The sequence below is a fragment of the Poecilia reticulata genome, chromosome 11 (assembly GCF_904066995.2).
Source record: "Poecilia reticulata chromosome 11, P_reticulata-male-v2, whole genome shotgun sequence".
Classification (NCBI taxonomy): Eukaryota; Metazoa; Chordata; class Actinopteri; order Cyprinodontiformes; family Poeciliidae; genus Poecilia; species Poecilia reticulata.
Window position 1 is genome coordinate 14,232,709 of NC_088840.1, and position 21,881 is coordinate 14,254,589.

The 21,881-nt window shown below is 41.2% G+C and overlaps 1 protein-coding gene across 3 annotated transcripts; it reads right to left on the reverse strand.

The window, feature by feature from the left end:
* Positions 1-1,390: 1,390 nt before the first annotated feature.
* On the reverse strand, positions 1,391-20,862 carry nup153 (nucleoporin 153). 3 transcript variants are annotated; one of them, XM_008422007.3, is made up of 22 exons: positions 20,670-20,862; positions 16,007-16,232; positions 15,621-15,896; positions 15,399-15,538; positions 13,604-13,732; positions 13,324-13,440; positions 13,146-13,196; positions 13,017-13,070; positions 12,053-12,196; positions 11,050-11,102; positions 10,724-10,820; positions 10,469-10,627; positions 10,280-10,378; positions 10,097-10,181; positions 9,891-9,992; positions 8,873-9,508; positions 8,592-8,771; positions 5,310-6,239; positions 4,382-4,813; positions 4,066-4,278; positions 3,768-3,951; positions 1,391-3,021 (listed from the first exon to the last, which is right to left on the reverse strand). In XM_008422007.3, exons 1-22 carry the CDS (start codon positions 20,796-20,798, stop codon positions 2,934-2,936), a joined length of 4,524 nt encoding a protein of 1,507 aa, XP_008420229.1. In that variant the 5' UTR covers positions 20,799-20,862; the 3' UTR covers positions 1,391-2,933. The 3 variants fall into 3 exon arrangements, with proteins under 3 accessions (XP_008420229.1, XP_081468283.1, XP_008420227.1); XM_081612157.1 differs by having other exon boundaries at positions 9,891-9,980; positions 10,724-10,853; XM_008422005.3 differs by having other exon boundaries at positions 10,724-10,853; positions 20,670-20,861.
* Between the last annotated feature and the right edge of the window lie 1,019 nt (positions 20,863-21,881).

Sequence of the window (21,881 nt, forward strand, 5' to 3'; positions counted from 1 at the left end):
GTCGTCTTCGACGGTGCAGAAATGAGGGCAGTCAAATGGTTTGACAGCAAGGGGGTGATCGTTGCCAGCAATTTCCCCGGTGCTCAGTCTATCTCCAGAGTGAAACGATGGGACAAAAAGTTGAAACACAACGTCTTTGTGACATGCCCGAGCATCATTAGCCTGTACCACAAGTTCTTGGGAGGCGTCCACGCGCTCAACGCACAAATTGCGTCGTGTCGCATCCAGGTCAGGTCAAAGAAGTACTACCACAGGTTCTTTTTTCACTTTGTCGACATGGTGGTTGTGAACAGCTGGCTGTTGTATCAACGGGACTGTGATTCTCTGGACGTTCCAAAAAAGGAGCGGAAGGACTTGCTGGCTTTCAGAACATCGGTGGCGCAAGCGCTCTGCATGCAGTTCAATGAGAACTCCAGCGTGAAGAGGGAGCCGCCGTCACCTGACGGGGAAAGGGAATTGCAAAAGAAGAAATTTCGAGGTCCAACTCGGGCTCTTCCAACCATGGAGGTCCGGTCGGACGCCGTGGGTCACTGGCCAATGACGGACAGCGAGCGGCAGCGCTGCAAGTTCAATAAATGCAAGGGCCAGAGTGTCTACAAATGCTCAAAGTGCGGCGTTCACCTGTGCCTCAACAAGCACAATAACTGCTTCATAGAATTTCACAAGTAACAATAGCTTCTTACTGCAGATGAAGAGACGGCCAGACCATCTCCTTCTATATTTTCTGCCCGTGGTTTAATTACGACATGTCATCCAGTTCCTGATGGGGTACAGATCATGATTCTTCCAGCACCATGTTTGACTGAATGAAGTCTTGTTTTTCCTATTTTCATCTGGGATTTTTTTCTTTTTTTTTTAGCAAAACCAGAAGAAATCTGTCAGATAAAAACTCATTTCCAACATTTGAAAAGTTGTTCAATTATGCATTGCGACTAAATTTGTATCCGTTCTATTGATCCAAATCGATCTTCGCTGTTTGGTGTCTGCTTAAAAACAAAATTATGATTTCCAGCAAAATGTGCAGTTGGTGATTTTGAGAAGCTGCATAATATTAAAAGAAATTGACAGTTAAAAATGACTTAAAACGTCAACCGTGTCTACATATGGCTATGGAAGCCGTTATGTTGTATTTGATTGGAAATGTTAAAAAAAATGAGCCTAGTGGGCATCAATTTGTGTTTGAGTAACCCCGCGACAATGAAGGTGCTTTCTGACAGTTTAGGATCACAGTGCGGAGTTGTAAAATGAGATGTTTTCCAATGTTATTTTTAAAATAAATATCTAAAATGCGTCATGATTTTGAGCTCAATCAGCATGTTCTCTTGTTTTTTCCATTTTGAAGAGAAGCTAACATCTTAGTACTGCAGAAAAAAAAAACTCCACACCTGGCCACATTTATTTTGTATTTTTATTGATGTAATTATCCATGGTTTTAATTTTATCACTCATCCAGTAATAATCATGGCTTTAAAATAAACTGACGTCCCTATCATCCAAAGTCACCCTCCTCCATTTAAACACGCAATAGAAAAATATATACTTAATACTTTGTACAATACTGGTTTTGGTCCAAACAAAAGTGGATCAGAAAAGCCAATATACCTTTTACTCAAAAAGGTTCTCCAATTTGCATTTAAGCTCCTTTTAAATGGATTCGGGCAACTTTGAATATAGGAATTTTACATAATAAATTCTAAAGACAAAAATGCTGAATGCAGAGTCTGTAACACAAAATTCAACTTCACAGATTAAAAAAAATATCACTATTTACAGGCTTTTATAATATTCAAAGGCCAATTAAGAGAGAGAGAGAGGGTGAGGCAGACAGAGAGGTGTAAAGGGAAAGTTTCAGGAATCAGGAGGAGGAAGGGCGGGATCTCGAGAGACGAGAGGGCACAGAAAGCAGAGTCGTGGAGCGAACCAGAGCAAATCAAACATGTAACAAGAATTTTCAAACTACGCATTTACAAAGTCCTAAAGAAGCTGAATGAGGGCGCGCGCACGCTCCTCCGGCCCGGTCCGTCCTCCACAGTGCATGATGCATCTTCCCAGCTCCACAACCCGGCCCTCCTCTCCTTCCTTCCTCCCCTGGGTTCGTTTTTTTTTAAACATTCATTTTGCTCGTTCGCCAGCTGGCGACCCCAGGCGATAGCTCCGTCGTTCGGTTTTCATACGCACTTGGACACACATCCTCAGCATGTATACAGAAACCAAACACACCTCAAGTCTGTACATTAGAGGAGAGAGAAAGAGAGAGAGAAAAAAAAACAAAAACAGAAAAAAAACCCCAAACACAAGCACTCTGCATACAAACACGCTCGTTCCTGTACATACAGCACACCGCACCGACTCCACAGCTACTTCCCAGCGATTCCTGTACAGGAGAAATCGAAACAGTTTGCTGGAGATTTACCACACGGCTCTCACTACACCTCTCCATTTCACAGCTCAAACTGATCACCCATTCTAATTATTATGCGTACACTCATACTCTTTTTTTTTTTTTTTTGATCAATTTGCAGTTTTTGCCTCTGTAATTTTATTACAAAAAAAAGTCATGCCTAAAGTCTAGCAGACATTTGCCGATGTGTAAAATATAGATATTACTGCCCTGCTTTTTCTTTTTTTTTTAATTTCAAACATGGGAGGGGGGGGGGATCTTTGCTTGATTGTAGTCTAAGTCAGGGTAATAGTTCAGTCAGGAGTTGTTACTATGTAAAATCTGGAAAATCCGCACACACTTTTAATTCTCGACTGGATTTGAAAACCTTTCAAGCAGCCGGTTGAGCGACCGAAATCCTCCAGAAACACGAAGCTGTGCTAAGCAACGCCAAAGTCTGTCCAGATGAGAACCTTGAGAACCTTGGACGTTCTTCACCGGGGACACCGTCCTGTCTCAGTAAAGTCCACAGTCTTGTGAAGGTCGTAAAGGGCTACTTTCTGCGGCGCACCGCAGTTTTGATCTTGCGCCCAGCGATCCCTGACTGTCCGGCTGGGGAGGCGGTGAACGTCTTAGTTGACCTGCGAGAGGAAATTACATCTCCGTTAGAAAGACGACAATACGCGTCGCAGCTTACGATCACGTGAAACCCAAATAAATTTAAGTGAAAGTGTGCAGTTGTGGTGTGTGAAAACAGCAGAAAATGGAGCAGAAAACATGCAAACTGAGTCACGGCTGCAGCTGCTCGCAGATTCTCCACATTAAAATTAAAGCATTTTCAAGGGAAGTTTTCAAACTTTTCCTGCACCACACTTTGGAGATAAAAAAAAAATCAATACAAATGAACTAAAAAAGGCTGTGTTAATTTATTATTGAACAATAAAATTTATTACTGTTAATATCTTGTGATAGTTGACATTCTACAGCAGGAAAAAGAAACAAACAAAACAAAATTTTATGTTTTAACATAAAACATAAAATTTATGTTCTGACTGCTCTGAAAAAGTGACAAAAAAACTTTCCAACTTTTCTGGCATTTAGAAAATATAAATAATTGTATTAATTCTATCTAACAAAAAACGAGAAGTTTGGTTTGATTTCACTTTACACATTGTGAAAAAATTAGTTTTTTTTCATATTTAAATACTTGATTTGTACTGAAATAATAAAACCTTTGATTGCACTTTATTACCAAAATGTACAATCTGAATAACGAAGCACTTAAGAACTTTTTACAGAATTCAAGCACTCTGAACCTTGAAGGCAGAGCATCTAAATTGAGGCATTGTGAAATATTTCCTGTGTAGATTGATGAGCAGCAGCATACCCTATGTTAAATGTTGGAGTTTGTGTAAAGTTGAAACTGCCACCAGCTGCTCCTGGCTGGGGTGCGATGGGGGGATTGGCGGAGGGGGCAGAAGGCGCTCCAGATCCAGCTCCAAACGTAAACACGCCTGAAGAGTTATTTGAGGCTCCAAAAGCACTGGCTCCTCCGAACTGAAAGCCTCCACCTGATTTAAAAAAAACACAGAATCAAAGATGTGATTTTAATTGTGCGATCCCCACCCGGAGGAAGAGAGTCGGTCTGCAGGTTGATGTGAACGAACGCCCAGAGGACGACTCACTTGGTGCGGAGTTGGTGCTGGAGCCAAACACAGGTGTGGAGTTGTTCTGCTGTCCAAACGCGGGGGCAGCGTTGGGTTTGGTTCCAAAGGTTTGGGCAGGTGTGGCTGGGAAAGGGGATCCAAAACTTGATGAGAAAGGAGGATTCTGGTTGGCGCCGAAACCTCCTGAAGGAGCTGAACTGAACACAAATGGTGACGGGGCTGCAGAAGGAGCTGGAAATAATGACAAAAAAATGAAAGAAAAGATGAATATTTTACCACCGCCAACATTAATATTCCAACAGCGGTTTTACAAGCTTTTATAATAAACGCAGACCTGATGAGGAAGCAGCAGGGGGCGCTGCTGCTGCGGCTCCGAAGGAAAAAGAGGGAGCAGCGGGAGCGGGAGCAGAAGCGGCAGCAGCAGCAGCAGCACTGTTGGTAGAAGCGCCAAAGATGAAGGGCTGAGCCGGCGCCGGAGCCGCGTTCAGCAGAGCGCTCGACGGCGCCGCTGACTGGTTGTCGTGATTCTGTCCAAACATGAAGTTCTTAGCAGGGGGAGCATCGCCGGTGGTGGAGGGAGGCTGGCCGAACACAAACGAGCTGGGGGCCGAGGAGGATGAAGACGAAGTTGCGGTCGGGGCCGGCGCAGAGCCACTGCTGGCGGCGCCAAACATGGCGGGAGTCGGGGTGGCGGATGATGAGGTGGTGGCGCTGGGCGGGTTATTAGCCAGGAAAGAGAAGGCTGATTTTGGAGCGGCAGTGGAATCTGTGCAGGGAGACAATGATACTGTCAGCAACAATGTCTTCTGGCTTCATAAACTCTTGAGTTAGTGTCACTTCCAATTTCTTCGTCAGAAATCTAGGTGCTCTGTGTCATAAACTGGACAATATGGCTAAAGAACGCATCACGATGTATCGGTCGATATCAACAATTACTAATTCGTTTTTTTGTTTTCGATATAAAATAAGTTTGAATGACTGATGAAAGAAGCTCTTAAAGTTAAATGGGGGCATTGTGATAAAGAAAAAAAATTAAAGGAAGATAAAAATGTAGGTTAATCTCAGTATGAAGGTTTCCAAACTGTTAAAATTCACCATTATACCATTAAACTGTCCTAAAATAGTGCCAAGCGAGTCTCGTCCAGAAAATCACAAACATGACTTATAATCACAGAATTACAAGTTTTTTTTCCAATAACAGACAATACAAACCAAACCATTCCGACAATTCACTAAAAAAAAAAAAAGCTAAATATTAATACCTGCAGCAGTTTGTCCAAAGCTGAAAGACGGCTTTGAGGCTTCCGAGGTCGACGTTTCACTCTTTTCTGCCTGTTTGCCAAACGTGAAAGCCGGCGGCGGCTGATCTGTCGGCGCACTCGGCTTGCTGAAGGAGAAGCCGCCTCCCGAGGGAGCAGCAGCAGCTTCCGGTTCCTTTTTCACAGCGCCAAAGACGAAGGTCGACGGAGCCGCCTCCTTCTTCTCCTCTGGCTTTCCAAAGGCAAACGTTGGAGCGGCCGGCTCCTTACCTGCCTGTAAAGATCCGAATGCAGAGCTCACCTGCGGCGTGCCGGATGCCACATTTGGATCGCCTAGCCTCCCAAACACAGACCCCTTAGCGGCAGCTATGGTGGTGGATGTGGTGTCATTTGATGATCCTGCTTTGTCGCTATTTCCTTGTGAAGAAGTGAGAGGAGTCAAGGTAGTAGAGGATGAAGACGTGGTGGCGGTTTCTGGTGTTTTATCTGCCGGTTTAGTCAGTCCAAACGTGAAGCCGCTTTTAGAAGAAGAGTTACTTTCTGTGCTGGATGACCCACTTCCAAAAGCTACTTTGCTGCTGCCTCCAAACTTCAACCCAGCGCCCACCGCCGGCTGGTCCGACGTCTTATCATCGTTGGACGCGGCTCCGAATTTGAAGCCCTCAGAGGGGCCCCCGAAGTTAAACCCTGAAGAGGCAGTAGTATCTTTAGAGGACGACTCCGAGGTGGAGCCGCCGAACGAGGCGCCAAATTTGAATCCAGCTGACGATGACGAAGATGACGACGACGAGTCTGTAGTTCCAAACTTAAAACCTCCGGATCCGGCTGTGCTGTCCGACGTGCCGAACTTAAAACCCCCGGGATTAGAGGTAGAAGAGCCAAAAGTGGAGGTCCCAGAAGCTCCAGCAGCGGAGGAGCCCAAAGACCCAAAAGCTGAGGAGAAACGGAGAATAATGTCATGTTTAGGATATTCTGCGTCCAACAAGGCGTCTTGAAAAATTTAAGAAACCTCAAAGTGAACAGTTACTATTAGGGCTTGACAACAAATAAATTTTTATTGATTTCTATAATTTTTGGTTGTTGAAGATTTAATTTTTAGAAAATCTGGATGTTTTTTTTCCATCAATTATACTGTATTCATAGTATAACAAGAATATAGTCGTAGCAATACAACAATAAAGTCGAAATAATGCAAACGTAAAGCTTTAATATTACCAGAATAAAGTTGTAGTATCAGGAGAATGAAGTACAACAAATCAAAAAATTTAAATGAGGAATGTTGATCATCTTGTGGCGTTATATTTTAGTATAAGGAAATACTCAAATTATTATCAGTAGCAGGACTTTGAAGTATTTGTACAAACAGCAGTTTATGTGGAAGAAAGAATCAGAGATTTTAGCTCATTAAGATAATTTTCTCGCAATTTTAGGACTAACTGGTAAAATTGTGCTTTATTCTGCTAATATTCTTGTAACTAAAGCATTCTAGATGCCTAATAATAATCCTAATAATTGCTAATAATCCGTCGTACAACTCGGGGATGATTGGAATAAAAGCTACTTTTTGAAAATATTTTTTGTGGAAGTGGAATAAACTGACAGCAAAATTTTATTCATTTTTAGCCTTTTGACTAAAAAGTCATTCAGTTATCAAAATTGTTTTAGTCTAGTTTTGGTCGACCAAGTATAGACTAAGTATAGTTGACTAAGTATGCAATCCATTTAGTCAACAAAATATATGTAAATTATAAATAATTTTTAATCAATTCACTTGAATTAATCATCTTTGTTGCATTCTTCTTTTTTTTTTTTGTTGCTGTAAATCAAAAATAAACACCAAACATGTAACAGTTAGCCTATCAAAAATGAGACTGACTAATACTGATGTATCAGTGATCATCTAAACTCAACATGCAAGACAAACCACAATAACCAATCATAACACAACGTTCCACCATATCAGAACCAGGAGGTGATTTTGGAACATCAGTGATTCTGATGTTCTGGGCTTCTGACCTCTGTGTGTCTGCAGTGTTGCTTTCCTGTCTGATTTCACTCATTTTCAAACTTTCCTTGTATTCATCCTCACTGATGCTGTGCAGCCAGGGACGTGCGTCTTCCAACTCACGTCTGTATTTTTGCTACGGTTTTCGCTTCCAGGATGCGATGAGATTCCGGCTGGACAATTAAAAAAGGCGCAGCCAACAAGAGCGGCACCATGTGCGTTGTCTGTCTCTAGGCAACCGTGACAACAACAACTGCAGTGAGCAACTGTCTGTAGCGAGTCCCACTGGCATATCCCACGCTTCAGCTACAGGGTTTCCCCTGTGTATTATAAGCCTGGCGGGCCACCAAGCTTTACTTGTGACCCCACCAGACTATTTATTTTTACGTTTGCCTTTTCTAAGACTTTATACTTGCTGTTTGGGTTTGAGTCATGTTTTCCAATAACACATATAGTCATATTTTCAAATTTCCTGTCAACTTAAAAAAAATAAAAATTTAAATTAGAAACACGACAGGTCGCTGGATGACTGTCCCAGCGCCCCTACCACCGGGCTTAGCAGGTTTTTTGGGGGAAACCCTGATCTACATTTTAAGATGACCTTTTACGCTTCTTTGAAGAGGTTAGGATGGGTCTACGGGTTTAACAAAACTTGTTCATTAATTTATTTTTGCACAAAATCAATCTTAGATAACGAGATTTCAGTCTGGTCAGATCTGATTGTCTTCTGGACACCATAAAACATTTAGTTAGTGCCTGTGTGTGTCAGAAATTATATGGAATTTCATAGACGAACCGCATCACTGATACGCTTTAGCTTTTCACTCAGATTCCAAACACAATAGGCAGAAATGTCTTACATTTTGGATTTCTGGCAAACCACTCACTAACATTTTCGCCTATTGTCTCGTCAGTAACAACTCTCAGACATCTTGTCATATTTTGTCCTGTGTTTATTTTTTGTCATCGTAATGAAAAAAGGGGTGTCAAAAAAATAATTTTGTTCTTGTCATCGTTACCAAAGCCAACTAAGATGGTGTTTGTGAACATGGTTCTCAAGTAAGAAAACACATTTCACTGACTACATATCCTGTCAGAACAAAACCTCTGTAGATGTCTGCTGCTTGATGTATTCGGTAAATAACCAATTTCTGCATGTTTTTGTTTCTACGTGTCTGAACCAAATGAATGAGAGGGGCTGACTGTACATTGTGTGCAGCATTAGCTTCGTGTGACTTTTTAGATATTAAACATTCAACAATAAAGTGTCTTGCCTTTACCTTTGGGTTCCACTGTAGCTCCTGGTTTGGTTGTCTGACAAGCAACACATTTAACATCAGCAGCTTTGTTCTGAACCATGCAGGTGTCGCATTCCCATGATCCTTCTGGCTTCTTGAACTGCTCTAACAGAGCAAACGTTGGGGCACTGCTGGCTGCTGAAGAGACGGCTGCCGAAGCTCCTGTTGGTTGGTTTAAATAGAAACACTGCTCATCAAAACAGCCCAATGCCAAGAGAAAGAGAAATGCACGAGAAGCACGATGGTTATGCTATGACTAGTACCTGGTTTAGAAGCCATGCAGGCCACACACTTTGTGTCCTCAGCCTTGTTTTGTACCAAACATGTTTCACATTCCCACGCACCCTCTGGTTTTTTGAACTTATCTCCAAACCCACTGATCCCTGTGGAAACTGGATCTGAGGGTGTTGATGCAGTCTTAGCAGCTGAGAAGTTGGGGGGGAAAGTGAGCGACGCCTTGAGTCCCGTCCCGGGTTTGGCCGTTTCACAGGCCACGCACTTCACTGCGTCGGGTTTGTTCGAGACCAGACACGTGTCGCACTCCCAGGTTCCTGCAAGCTTGGAGAAGATCGGGTTGAATCCTGTCGTCGTGGAGGCGGAGGCAGTGCTTGTGCTGCTGCTCTGGGCAGGAGTTTTTTTGCTCTCCGCCGATTTTGGTGAGGAGTTCGGCTTTGGGGCCCGACAGCAAACGCACTTTACTTCCGATTGCTTGTTCTCAACCAGACACACGTCGCAGCTCCAGCCCGCCGAGGCACTGGACAGACCACCAAACCCTGATGGCGAAGGTAGCGAAGAGGAGAAGCTTGTGCCAGGCGAAGGAGTGGTTGTGAGCTGGGTGTGTGGCTGCTGGGAAGGGGTGTTGGTGCCAGGAGAGTTTTGAACAACAGGAGAAGCAAAACCTGGAAGGAATAATAATAAAACTTTAAAAATTAACCACCAGGTAAGTTTCTCATTAAAGCATGTATCTATTTAAAATAAATACGTAGTTAAATGATTTCTTCTACAAAATCAGATGTTTCAAATGACAGAAAAAAACATCTTCAAAAAGTTTTTATTTCAATCATTCCTTCTGTGAGTTGATCTGAATTCGACATTGAATTCGTTGTCAGACAGGATGCCTGGCTGAGCTAACATCACTCTGAACTATGGAAACCCAAGAAACGCATTAGAGAAAGAAAATCCAGATTTTCCCAAAAATTCATCTTCAAAAACAGAAAATCTGATTATTCAATAAGTTTTTTAAAGTTTTTTTATTTTATAAATAAGTGAACAAATTCCCACCAGGTGACTTGAGAAGATCCAGTACGCTGCCCTGCTTCAAGGTCTTGGCCGGTTTGAAAGGTCCTTCAAATTCCTCTGTGCTCTTGCTTGCTATAGGTTTCACTGTGAAACAGGAAAACACACCAGATGGCTCACTCCGTTTTATGATTTTTAATGACACTCCAACTTGTAAAAATGCCTCAGAAAGACTAGGAAAAGCTCCTTACCAGCTGTTGCTGTGGGCGCCGTCAGCTTTCCGTTTGACATGGACGGCGCCAGCTTTGCTACAGGTGCACTGAAGGTGAAACCAACCTACAAAGAAAGAGAAAATATATACGTGCTTACATCACCACTGCACAGGCAAGAGTAGAAACGTATGAAACGGCGTCTAAAGAGATGAAATAACTCACAGCAGGGGAGTAAGAAGGTGGGCTGGCTGCAGTTGCCTTGACAATAGGAGAGGAAAATGTGAAAGGTGCACAGGGCGGTGTGGAGGCCTTTGGTGGATCCTGAGGGCAGAAAACACAACATGACTCTGTTTTCTGCAACGCTTCCAAGGACCAGCACAGCAGAAGGAGGCGGCGGACGCAAAAACCGACCTTGTTTGTGAGCGTCTCCTTCGCAGGGGTAGTGGATGTGAAGCTGGGGGCCGAGCTGACAGAGGTGGCAGGTGGTAAAGATGGAGAGAAGCTGAACGTAGGCAAAGATGATTTGTTGATTGGTAGTGAAATGCTTGGAAGGACCGGAGCTTCAGCCACCTGCGGATAGAAAGCAAACATTCATAAGTGTGTAAACAGAACCTGAATTCATAGCCCCGGATAATAAAACACTATTTTTTTTTATTACTAATTAACCTCATCTTCTTCAGTGTGTTTGGAGGAAGGTCGTGCTGTGGTCCTTTCTCTCCTGATTTTGCCCCCTCCAGAGCTCAGGCTGCTGGCTGCAGGGGTGCTGGACAGAGGGTAGACCGGGTCACTGAAACTCCTTGTGTTTGACGGCAGATAAAACATAATTTATGTTAGTTAAACATACAGTAACATAGATGTCTGTTATTAGAAATGCTGTGGTTTGAATAAGCAGCTGTAATACATTTTGTATGAGGAAAAACTACATAATCGCAGCTTGATATGTATTGACCCGAATGTGTTTTTTTTTTTTTTTTTAATCATTCTGCATTTACCTTCGAGATGGACCTGGGGTTGCTTCAGGTAGCTGTGGTGATTGTCTTGTGGGCTAAAGGGAAGAAAAGATGAGCAAAATCTGTTTCAAAAGACTGCATGTCATGTCCAGGACTTCAAAACATTTGCTACATGAAAACAACTCAGGAAGGAAAGAGGAGGTACAAAGAAGGACGCAAGAAAGGGAAGACAAAAGTAAACAAGGGAGGATGCAAGAAAGGAGGATAAATTGAAACGAGGAGAGAATAAAAAGAGAGAAAAGGTAGGAAGGAAGACGATGGGACAGATACATTTAAAAAAAGGTGAGAGTTTATGGAGCAATCTTGACAGCGGGATAAAACAATCTAAATCTCTTTCTGTATTTAAAAGAAATGTTAAAATTATTATGACGAAGCATTATGGTATTGAATAAACCGATGTTTTGTTACGTATTTGAAATATGTCAGTAATAGTCTTCTGAGTTGAATACATTTTTTTATGTGAAAAGGGGGCAGATAGTTAATACTTCTTACTGCTCCTTGATTTCTTCTAGTTGTTACATGAACTCTTGATATTTATTATTCCTTATAGCTTTCAGTCAGAACGCTAAAAGAAAGCTGTAAGATAAGTAAGGTATGAAATAAGGAAGAAAAATAGGAGATGAGGGAAAAAGGGCAAATGAATGGACAGAATACAAAGGAAAGATGAGTGAAAAAAGGACAAACGGAAAAAGGAAGACAAAAATGAGGATAGGATCTACTTAATAAAGGAATGAGTGAATGACAAAACAAGGAGGGTAGAATCTACACAATTTAAGAAGGAAGCAAAGAAGGAAGGAAGGACACGTTCAGAAAATGGGATAGGGGATAAAATCTGGGAATATACATATTTCTCCATGTCTTTTTCAATACTTATCCAGATCACAAAAACACGGAGATCATATTTCCTATTTTCCCTGCCTGTTTTATTGTGACAGAATTTACGTTCTGTTGAAGTTCAATAACATCGCTCTGAGCCACCACGTACCGTCTTTTCCCTTGGCGTCCTGTCCAGGGCTCGGGTGAGTCCTCCAGGCGTCAAAGTCGGCCTGAAAGACACGGATCGATTTCCTGAAACAGAAGCTGCAGCTGGAACCACGAGTTTCTGCACTGGAGGGAGGTTTGAGTCCATCTGGGGAAAAGGCAGCAGAACAGAGGGGAAATAAATGACCAAACCGTGAGCCAGAAGCGCCTTCTCTGATTTGTATTCAATATGGCCTAAACGTTTAATAAAAACATTTTATAGCACCGCAATGAAGCTATTCAACTCCGCTTTAGCATAATCCCATCTGGCAAGGTTAATTTACCTCGGCATACATTATCCAATTCATGAGCGAGAAGTTTTACTCAGATTTACGACGATCAGGATGTAATTTAAAGAAGCTACTCCTGAGGAAATGAGTTTACCTTTGAGCTAATTAAGGAGCAAGTGTCAAGTTTACTTAATATAACCTCGATTAATTCCGGAAAAAGTGTCATTGTTGCCATAATTTAAAAAAGAGATGAAGACTGCCAACCTATGGTTGGGATGAGCCTTGAGAGCTTCAGTAAAACATGGTTTCATCCTTCAAATACAATAACAGCTGTGACAGCTGGGAATGCTGGGCGGAAAGCAAACTGAACCAGGCACCAGCGCATTAGACCAGCTCACAAACGTCTACACACACAGTGGACTGCACTTGGCGAAGAACAGCTGGATGGAGGCGTGTTCATGGCTGTTTGGGGCTCCAACAGGCAGCGGCAGACAATGATCGCCTGTTTATAAGCGTTAGCTAAACAGCTAACTGTTACCGATTGGAGTAAACCGCTCGGTGACACGCAGTTTTTCACAGAAAACAATCGACTAACTTCATGCCTCCATTAATTCCTTTGTAGTTACTCTGTCATTTATTTAATGCAACATAACTTTGAAATTAGTGGATCACAAATTAAAATACATGAATTCAACTAACCCGTTTCTTCTTCGCCTGGTGACGGGGACCATCTTGGTTGAAGACGTCCATCGACTGTAATGAGAGTTAAAATACGTCAAAAACTGACTCTGAACAGACGATTCATGATATAATAAGCTGGAGACTTACTGGAGAACGACTGGGCGAGCCTGCTGCGGGTGCTGGGATTCTCTTTGCATCCTGTTGATAGGGAAAAATAAACATTTTTATTACTTCAGATGATTAAAGTCTGTCATCAAGTACAACCGCTACGAAAATAGATATTTGCAAATCTAAATTTGGCCTTGAAGCATTTGTGTGTACTCACAGCCAGTGGGCTCGACATGCGCTCCAAAGACTGCAGGATGCGCCTGGCGGTGGCGCTGGTCACGCCGCAGGGCTGAGCGCCGGCGGGCTTGGCCTTGATCTGCCTTCTCACCGGCGCCTACGAATCAAATGGGCCGCTTTAAATCTCTAATCCAAGTTCAATCACAAGTTAATGCCGAACAGCTAGAATGCCATACGTATAATGAACATGACTGAGCTCTGATGAGACGCCACTCATCTGTTTTTAAAAGTAAACATTGGCTCCAACTTTAAAAGATCACCTGATAAGGAGTGCCAGGACGACCGCGGGAGCTCCTGACTGCAGCTGCTCCTCCGTACGTGGTTTTCCCAGGGTAGAAAGGTGAATCTCCGAGCTGGCTAGAGTTCAGCAGTGTGCTGTTTAACGTCGACTAAAAGGAAAGATTGAATAAAACGTAAGAGTTGTGGTGGAAACCTTTACATTTTTTATTTTTTTATCTGGAGTCGTTTTGGTAACAAAACAACCAAATTTAATTGCAAACAAATCCAACACTGTATTAAAAAAATCGGTTTTCGATATGGTTGACTATAAAGCTGGCCTTTATTAATGATGTAACAGGATTAGAAATCATCACTAAGGAGCAACTTTGCCATATAAACATTCGAAGGTTTTTATTATCCCATTAACTTCATCGCATTTTGTTAAAATGTCACAAATTCATTGCCAGCAGTGCACTATAAGCCTGGCGGGCCACCAGGCTTTACTTGTGCCCCCACCAGGTTTAGCAATGCTTCTTTTACATTTTTTTTTAATGTTTGCATTTTTTTAAAGATTTTATAGTTGGTATTCAGATTTTAATCTTCCAATAACACATAATTATCAAGTGATATTTTCAAATTTCCTGTCAACTTTAAGCTTTTTTTTAAAACTCAAAAACACGACGAGCCGCTGGATGAATGACTGCTGAGCGCATAATCACCGGGACTAGCTAGTTTTCTGGGGAAAACCCTGCAAATTGGACGTGGTTTAACATAATCACTCATAATCATATATTGCATCGACAGCAACAATCCTTTATGGTTATGTCTTGACTGACTTTTACCCATTCCTCTTCACGAAAATGCTGCAAGTCAGACTCAATGGAGAACATTTCTGAACGCTAAACTTCATTTGTTACATTTTCAGTCGGTGCGGTTCACTTTCACTCTGCACTGTCAAACCATCCAAACCCTCCGAAAAACTTGTTTACCTCCTGGCCTGTGGTGGCGCTGCACCAAGAAACACAGAATACTTAATTCCGTAACACAGATTCTCCTTATATTCCATCCATCCATTTTCTTCCGCTTATCCGGGGTCGGGTCGCGGGGGCAGCAGCTTCAGAAGGGAGGCCCAGACTTCCCTCTCCCCAGCCACTTCTTCCAGCTCCTCCGGGGGAATCCCAAGGCGTTCCCAGGCCAGCCGAGAGACGTAATCCCTCCAGCGTGTCCTGGGTCTTCCCCGAGGCCTCCTCCCGGTGGGACGTGCCCGGAACACCTCACCAGGGAGGCGTCCAGGAGGCATCCTTACCAGATGCCCGAGCCACCTCAACTGGCTCCTCTCGACGTGGAGGAGCAGCGGCTCTACTCTGAGTCCCTCCCGGATGACCGAGCTTCTCACCCTATCTCTAAGGGAGAGCCCAGCCACCCTGCGGAGGAAACCCATTTCGGCCGCTTGTACCCGTGATCTCGTTCTTTCGGTCATGACCCAAAGCTCATGACCATAGATGAGGGTGGGAACGTAGATCGACCGGTAAATCGAGAGCTTCGCTTTTTGGCTCAGCTCTCTCTTCACCACGACGGACCGGTACAGCGCCCGCTTCACGGCAGACGCTGCCCCAATCCGCCTGTCGATCCCCCGCTCCCTTCTTCCCTCATTCGTGAACAAGATCCCCAGATACTTAAACTCCTCCACTTGAGGCAGGACGACCCCCCTGACCCGGAGAAGGCACTCTACCCTTCTCCTTATATTTACATTGATATTTTATGTAATATATTTAATGCTTTTAGGTCAACATTCTTGATCCAAACCCAGGATGTAGATCGCCATCTATTACTTACATTGGAGGAGTTTCCAAACACAGACAGGTTGAAAGAAGGCTTTTTGAGACTGGACTGAGACGGCTGAGGTCCAGAGTTTGTCCTGTCCATCTCTGGGGACCAAAGCTGAGGAAGTGATGCGGTTTTTGAAGTTGGGACATCTGAAAAACGAAACATAGCCTGAGGATTATCTTGAGATTCGCAGAGATGTTTCTAAAAAGTCCCTAAATATTCGAGTCCTACCCTTGTCGGATGCACGGGAGGAGAACCCACTCGTGGTGGAGATGTTATCGTCTTCATGTTGCGAGAGGTTGTCCTTGATTTCTTTGACCAAAGAGAAGCCTGTGGAGAAGGGGCCAGGGGCTGAAGAAGTGGAGGGCGGAGAGAAGAGGCTGCTGGAGGCCCCCATTGTAGGGGAGGAAGCATCCAGCGAGGTAAAGTGGAGGTGAGAACGACTCAGCGGAGGCCGAGAAAGCACATACTCCTGAAAGTTCAGGGATGCTCGGCTGGTCGAGGGTTCTGCAACGGAAGCAGAAACCACAAATGAGCTTTAAAATAAATAACCCCTGTAAAAATAACACTTTCCAGACAAAATTAATGTAACGTAGGAGACTAGAACAGCCCCTTGCCTGTATTACTGGTGCTTGGCTCTGGGGAGTCGCGCCCATCAATGGGAGGAGGTCCCTCTTCATTACCATTAGGAGGAGCTGGAGGAGGAGGTGATGGTTGGCAGTTCTGCTCCGTCCCTTGTCCCGTCTGTCCTGCAGGAGTGTCTCCATTCTTGAAGTATTTCTGCAGCCAGGAAGGAACGATGCTCTTCACTGTGTCCGTCACTCGACTGATGAGGCCTGACTGCTACAAGAAGAAACATGACAGGGAAAAATACTCTTAAAAACTCATTTAATTGTTGAAAAGAAAAAAAAACTGGCAAAATTAAAAGTTCTATGGTTTAATGGATTAATCAGATGGGTTTTTTTTAAAGGCGCAGAGGAAAAACTTAAAAGTATTACTTCTGGTATATTACTCATCCCTTTAATAAAATAATCACTTAATATTTGATGCTTTTATGAATCCACAATCTCCAATCTTTTAAATTTGACTTTCAGCTTCTAACATTTAGAAAAGGCAAAAATACTGATGCCTATAAGTCAGATCTTAGGTCTGCAATAAATCCACAGATTAATCATTCTAAATAATGTTCCTCTTTATAATTTTTGATTGGCAAAAAACAGCATTTTTTATTATTTATCTGAAGTCCCCAATTTGGAAAGAGACCCCATTTAACAAGCATTGTGCAAAACACACCAAAAAATCTCAGTAAGACGAAAACTGGGTCAGGCTCTGTGTCAGTTCCCCTGTTCCCAAAAAACCCTGAAGTATTGAGACTGATCTGCACAACACCGAGACACACTTCTGGATTAACTGATCATTAGTCAAAACTCTTCAATCTGGTGCAAATCTAAAAGTAGCATTTTCAACATTAAGATGTTCAGGCACTGGGCTGGTAAACAAAATACACAAGACAATGTTGAGAAACATTTTTTTCCACTGAATGAGACAAATTTGGAGCAGTGAAGGCGACACTAAAGGACAAAAACAACCAGAAACAAAGTGTATCCCACCAGAAGAATACTAATTATGTATCTGAGAGTTAAGCGTTGTAAAATATTCAGCAGCTTTGTCTAGTCATTCAGGCTGAAGCCCAAACTGCAGAAATACTTTGGCTTCTTTTTTTTAGCTCCTATTAGAGATGAGCCGGTGTGAGAATGCCATGGATAGAAAAAAAACATCCATGCCTAATATGCAGAACTGTATTAAAGAGTTAAGAGACATATAATGTGGTGATCACTTATTTAAAACACCTTTATTTAAGACAGAAAAGCAACAATTATACAAACTGCTACTAAAAGTGTGCAACACATTGATTATTACAGCTGCACTACTGTGAAAAACGCAGGTAAAATCAGTAGCATGTGAGGGAGGGGCAGTGCAGCGTTACTCTATGCTTCAAACATTCAGAGAAAACTCTGGTGTCCGGTAGTTTTCCGGCATCACACGAGCGACACGACGGAAAACTTTAACAGCTCTGAAATGGAAACTTAGTAAAACCTTTATATAAACCTGTAGTAAATAAGTCATAACTAGCTGCTTGTCGCGTGCAGGATCCTTCAACTTTTCTTGAAGGGAAGTGTTTAATGAGCCGTCATAGATGGCCAGCGCATCTCGTTATGCGGTTATTACACACATAGGAGGGTTTAGCACTTGATAAGAGCCACATGAGCCTCTTCCTCCATGCTTATCTATGACGTACACCTGTGGGCTCTGAACTTCCCACGTGATGAAAATCACACATCTTTAACGGGACAAGTGCAACTAGGTTGAAATATGCAAAAAACATCATTATGGGATGTTTTTCACAGTGGGCAGGGAAATATATGGGCACTATTGGTAAATATAGCCATTCGATATTGGTGCATTCCTCTTTTATATAAATGTTTTGTGGATTATCCTTTATGCAGCCATAGAAAACCATGTTCAAACAAAAATGTAATGATTCAACCAAAGATGACGCCATTTGGAAACTGGAACAACGATTTAGGATGTCTCAATAGGTCTGTCACAATAAAAAAAATTAAAATTAATCGCATGACAAATTAAAAGAAACTCAATTTTCATTTACTTGATTTATCATTGTTCTCTTTTTACCAAAAACAGAATAATAAGAGTCTTCAATCTGGTGTTTTAGTCTCAACTATCCCTTTTTAGAAACATAATTTTGTTTACAGAGACTTCATAATTAATTTTATTTGTTGCTTTCTTTATTTATTTTGGATAATCCCAATGTCTTCCAGTTCCAGTGTTTAAACGTTCATTAGAATTTAAAGTTTATTGATCTTTGAGAATGTGTTCTTGCACTTTTATGCCATTGTTACTTGATATTACCTGAAAATGTCCCCATACAACAATGAGAACATTGTTTATGTTATTGTTTATCGCAATAAGTTCTGGGACAATTTGTCGTCCAGCAAAATGTGTTATCGTGACAGGCCTATGTCTTAACGACAATTTTATCATTTTAGCTTTTGTCTTGATGCAAATATTTCATGCACTTAAGTACATTTTCAAGTCCAATACCTCAAGGTTAATTTTAGACACATTTAATACATGCAAACTTTATTAGGGAAACCAAAAACCACTGCTAAACATAGTGAGCAAAAGGAAGAGTAAATGACAGCAGGTAAGGTCTTTCACTATCTGGTAACAGAATAAGTTAAAATAAAAACTGTGATGAATAAAAAGCAGAACAGTGAGAGAAGTCTGTTAATGCAAGAATATGATCCAACAGACAGAACTGAAAACTCCTGACGACGCAAACTAAGCTTTTCACACATTTCAATTTCTAAAAATATCAGCTGCTGACTTTCAGTTTGATCAGCTCTGACGGGTAATTTCTGATCAGAGAGAGAGAAAAAAAACCTGACCGGTGATCACACACACAATAGCATCAACACTCTTATCTAGATGTCATTACAGAGTGAAAAAGGTTCAGATTTCTATTTTTTACAGTGAAGCACAATTGTTTTAGATTTAATGTCTATAAGTGAATCTCTCTCTTAAACTGTAAGATTTTATCATCTTTGAAGATTTCCACATCTGTTTATTGTTAAGTAGCATTAAAATCATTGTTTTATAACTTGAGACAGACAAGACTATTGTAAACAGGATGTTAAGATAAACATGAATGAAGGGTAATGAGTGCAGTTTTAATAAATAGCATGTATGTTACTGTCTGTGAGCCGTAGCTTCTGTTTACGTTTCAAATTTAATTTATACTACTGGCTGCATAATATCCTCATAAAATTTTATTTGAAACTGATAGGTGCACTTACAGGATATTTGATCACTTTGTAAATGGTCAGAATTTAATTTGTCATTGTTTTTTTTTCCATTCCTAGTAATGACAGAACCAAGAATTTATTGTTGAAGTTTTAATGGGACAAAAAAATGCTTGAGTCACCAAAAGATGAAAAGATTTTTTGAATCATCCAAATTATTTAGTTTATGCTTTAAAGTGCCTTTATACCAGATTTCATCTGATGTGAAGTGTGTGATGTGCTTTTGTTTCAAAGCAGAATCTTTTGATGACTATAATTTCTACAGTAACAAATCAAATGTCATTTATGACTGTTTCTTTGGGAAATAACTGGAATATACATTTTATTTTTAATTAAGTATTTTGGTCATGTCTTTTCATTCATGTCAATTTTTCAAATTATCCAGAATTTAATATGTTAAAATGCTATTTCAGATGCTGATATTCTTTTAATCAAATTTCAAGTGATGTCAAATATTTTGACAACTCTGAAATATGTTTAGATTATTAACACTTAATGAAATGATGACTACTGACTTATGTGCACATTCTTTAACGAGTTACAATAGCACATATTTAGTGGACTATTGTAGCATCACATAGAGCTTGATAAATCAAAGTAGGTTGTCCAATATTCGTAAGACAGCGCAGGGTTTAAGAACAGACAACCCGGCAAATCATTTGGAAATGTTCTGCCTTTATGAAATAGGCATATTACAATTGCCAACACCACGAAGTACACACGAAATGACTGCGGTGTCTGGGCGCCAATTGACCCGGGAGACAAACATGTGGGTCCCCAATCAGCCAGAGCTTTCTCTGCGCAATTAAACTGGCTGAGGTTTGGCTAACAGATGCTAATGTCCGAAATATTTTCGCACTCTTTGTACACAGCATATGTATTGAAAATCATTGCGCCTGGTCACAGGTAGATATTATGACCAGCTGCACAGTTTTGTCAGATGTTCCTGCTACATTAAGAAAAACCAAATATAACAATGCGGCGTTCCTAGTTGCTAACTCAAGTTAGCTGTATATGCTAATACTTTAGATTCCACTTCCTTGCTTTATCCAAACTTCGTAAACAATTGTAAACTTAAAACACCGATTTGGGGTAATTTCCCTCAACTTGTCATGCATGACGTTTATTAGTAAAACTAACAAATGTAATGTTTAACTTGTCAAAGCGACACAGTCCCGTGGTTTGACCTGTCAGCGCCTGCTGCTGCTTGCTAACCTCAAGCTAGTTCGTTAGCATTTCGTAAACGTGCTAGCAGCGCGTGGAGGCCATGAGCGCTAACAGCAGGCCATAAAATGTCTCCAAGAAAACAATAACACAACCCGAAGAACGGTGGCAACGCGATCACTGCGATGTACTTCACATGGGCTTCTTACTTGAGAACTTTTATTTAATTTACCTGTTTACTCTTGGCGTAAGGTTTAGAAGCGATGTGATATCTCCTGCTTCTGATTTTCCCTCCACCCGTGGCCGCCATGGCTCTTTCGTCTGACTGTCTATCGATGTTTCGGCGCCGGATAGCTGTCATCCAGGACAGCGGCCACCTGCAGGGGAGTTGTGGGAAATGAAGTGCCTTAACCTAACAAAGGATTTCCATATTTGCGACCCCACAACTGGGTTAACCAGAGGTGAGTGGAGTACATAAAAAAAAATGTACTCCAGAAAGAGTAGCTCTGCAACATATTTTTATTCAAGTAAGAGTAATAAAGTATTTTCAAAAAAGGCTTTCTGAGTGCTAAATGATCGATACAGCTGATTTGATATTTTATGATGATGTCATCAGAGAGACAAAAAGTATACTTATTTGCAAATTTTGGTGTTTTAAATACTAAAATGAAAAACAACTAAACCTGGTAATGGAAGCAAATAAAATATCTTTGCTATTTTTTCAGTATAAAATTTATGTTACAGTTGGTATGTTAGAACAGAGTAAGATATGTCCAGTGATTATAGATGCTTTTTTTCTGCATGCTTTACTTGACCTCCAACTGGTACAACAGGTTCTGCAAAGAAAATATTTGAACAAGAAGTCTCACTTTAAGAAAAACTGCAGGTGCGTGTATATCACTGGTCAAGCATTTTTGGTTAAAATGTTTGTGCTTTATTGAGTAAAGTTTCTCTCAGTGGGAAGAAAATCCAGAAATTTTACTCCAGTAGCGATACTTCATATTAACACTATTCAAATCAAAAGTAACAAGTCTGGTGTGGTAAAAGCACTCCTAAACGTATTTTTTTTCTACAAAAGTTACTCATGTAGATGCAACTCAGTGAATGTATCTAATTATTAGCCACATCTGAAAATGACAAAAACATAAAAAATATATAAAATTCATAATCGCATCCACAAATCATTAAGTGAATAAATAGAATCTAAACTCATTTAACAAAAGTAAAAAAAAAGCCTATGTTTAAATGTCAGGCAGTGTTCACTTTGATAGTTTTTGATAACAGCTACAAGCAAATGAATGAAATAAAAATTGAAAACATAAAAAAAAATTAATACCTTAACATCTTCTCTGTTTTTTATTCAGCAGATAAGCATGTTAGAATTATTGGAAGAATCCATCCAAACATCCATTATCTAAACCGGCTCTTCCTTGCAGAGTCATGA

Coding starts and splice junctions, on each gene's coding strand:
- nup153 (XM_008422005.3), bottom strand. CDS start 20,798: ATGACAGCTATCCGGCGCCGAAACATCGATAGACAGTCAGACGAAAGA. Junction 6,240..8,591: donor AGCTACAGTGGAACCCAAAG/GTAAAGGCAAGA, acceptor GTTTCTCCTCAG/CTTTTGGGTCTTTGGGCTCC. Junction 4,814..5,309: donor CTTTGGACAAACTGCTGCAG/GTATTAATATTT, acceptor CTCCCTGCACAG/ATTCCACTGCCGCTCCAAAA.